Consider the following 2,249-nt stretch of genomic DNA (forward strand, 5'->3'; position numbering starts at 1 on the left):
CACAACTAACGCTGCTCAGGAGGAGGACACTCCGGCCCAGGGGGTTGCACTGAGCTCAGTGCCCAATGCTTCAGACATGGATGTCAGGGGAGCTATCCAGTTGCTCACCTAGATTATTGCTACTCAGGCTCAAAGGCAGGGAACAAATGATGTTCATGGGATGGGTAGTTCCAGGTCTAGGGAATTCCTCAACATGAAACCTCTCATCTTCACAAGGTCCAAAAAGGATGAGGATCCGCAAAACTTCATTGATGAGGTTTAGAAGATATTTCGAGTGATACATGTTATGGACACTAGGGCAGCAGAGTTTGTTGTGCTAGCTAAAGGATGTTGCCAACACTTGGTATGAAACATGGGAAGAGTCCCGAGGGGAGGATGCGGATCCTGCAACTTGGATGGAGTTTGCAGATGTGTTCCTTGAGAACTTTCTACCCATTGAGGTCTTGGAAGCTAAGGCTTTAGAGTTTGAGAGACTTAGACAGAATGATATGAGTGTGAATGAGTACTACCTCAAGTTCGTCTCTCTGGCCAAGTATGCTCCAGAAATGGTATGTGATATGAGGGCCAGAGTTAGGCAGTTTGTGCTGGGGCTTTTAGATGATTTATTTGGTGATGCTAATATAGCTGCTCAGAATAATGACATGACCATCACTAAGATGGTTGCCTTTATTCAAGGGAACGAAGACGGGTTGAAGGAAGAAGAACGGCTACAGAGAGAGAAGGAGAGGGAATTCAGCAAGAGAGCTAAGTCTGCAGGAAATTTCAACCATTGGGGATCTCAAACAAGAGGCAATCACCAGTTTTTCAAGAAATCAAAATCGGGACCTGCTCCATCTTTAGCTAGTGCACCGGTTCAGAGGTCAAAGTTTAATAAGAAAAAACAGAATTTTAGAATAGCAGACCCACAGTCACAAGCTAGTGTGGGCTACAGAGTCCCTGGTTACCCTATTTGCAACACGTGTGGTAAGAGGCACCCAGGGTTGTGTCGTTTGGGCACAAATAGTTGCTTTGGGTGCGGTCAGCAGGGCCACTTCTTCAGGGATTGTCCATTGGCAAAGCAAAACAATGGAGGCAATGCAGCTCAGTCCACTAATTCAGCAGCCCATCATAACTCTCAGGCTCAGCAAGGGCACGGCCCAGCAAAGTCTAATAATGCAGGCAGTGGACGAAACCGCTTGTATGCACTGGTAGACCGTCAGGATATAGAGGCTCGTGGAGATGTTGTCACAGGTATGCTAACAATATTCACTTTTGATGTCTATGCTCTTATAGATTCGGGATCCACCCTATCTTATGTAACCCCGTATATTGCTAAGAAATTTGAGATAGCACCAGAAAAGTTGTGTGAACCCTTTGAAGTGTCCACTCCAGTTGGAAAATCAGCTATAGCAAGGTGTATCTATAGGGGATGTCCAGTCAAAGTGCATCATTGTCTTACTGTAGCAGACTTAGTAGAATTGGAGATGTTAGACTTCGATGTGATCATGGGCATGGATTGGTTAGAGTCATGTTATGCCACAGTGGGTTGTAGAACCAAAATAGTAAGTTTTGAATTTCTCGGTGAACCAGTCTTAGAATGGAAGGGTGATGCAGTAACACCTAGGGGTAGTTTTATTTCCTATCTTAAAGCCAGAAAGATGATCTCCAAGGGATATATCTATCACCTGGTTCGAGTAAAGGATGCAGATGCTCAGATCCCCACTCTCCAGTCAGTACAAATTGTAAATGAATTTCCAGAAGTGTTTCCCGAAGATCTCCCTGGAGTCCCTCCCGATAGAGAGATTGACTTTGGAATTGATCTACTTCCAGGCACTAAGCCGATATCTATTCTGCCTTATAGAATTGCTCCAGCAGAGTTGAAAAAGTTAAAAGTCCAGTTGAAAAATCTTCTAGATAAGGGATTTATAAGGCCAAGTGTCTCACCTTAGGGCGCACCGGTCTTGTTTTTCTGAAAGAAAGATGGGTCGTTGCGTATGTGCATTGACTATCGTCAGTTGAATAAAGTCACCATCAAGAACAAGTACCCTCTTCCCAGAATAGATGATCCATTTGATCAAGTTCAGGGTGCCCAGTGTTATTCCAAGATTGACCTCAGATCGGGATACCATCAGTTGAAGGTTAAAGAAGTTGATATTCAAAAAAATAGCTTTTAGGGCTCGATATGGGCATTTCGAATTTTTGGTAATGTCATTCGTTTTAACGAATGCACCAGCAGATTTCATGGACCTTAGGAATAGGGTCTTCAAGCC

The 2,249-nt window shown here is 44.2% G+C and overlaps 1 protein-coding gene across 1 annotated transcript; it reads left to right on the forward strand.

The window, feature by feature from the left end:
- Window positions 1-395: 395 nt before the first annotated feature.
- Window positions 396-1,928, forward strand: LOC142174439 (uncharacterized). Its single transcript, XM_075240232.1, has one exon. It carries the CDS (start codon window positions 396-398, stop codon window positions 1,926-1,928), a length of 1,533 nt encoding a protein of 510 aa, XP_075096333.1.
- The last annotated feature ends 321 nt before the right edge of the window (window positions 1,929-2,249 follow it).

This window comes from Nicotiana tabacum, chromosome 20 (genome assembly GCF_000715075.1).
Source record: "Nicotiana tabacum cultivar K326 chromosome 20, ASM71507v2, whole genome shotgun sequence".
In the NCBI taxonomy this organism is placed as follows: domain Eukaryota; kingdom Viridiplantae; phylum Streptophyta; class Magnoliopsida; order Solanales; family Solanaceae; genus Nicotiana; species Nicotiana tabacum.

Excerpts from the sequence above, each read along its gene's own strand:
- LOC142174439 (XM_075240232.1), top strand. The coding sequence starts at position 396 with ATGGAGTTTGCAGATGTGTTCCTTGAGAACTTTCTACCCATTGAGGTC.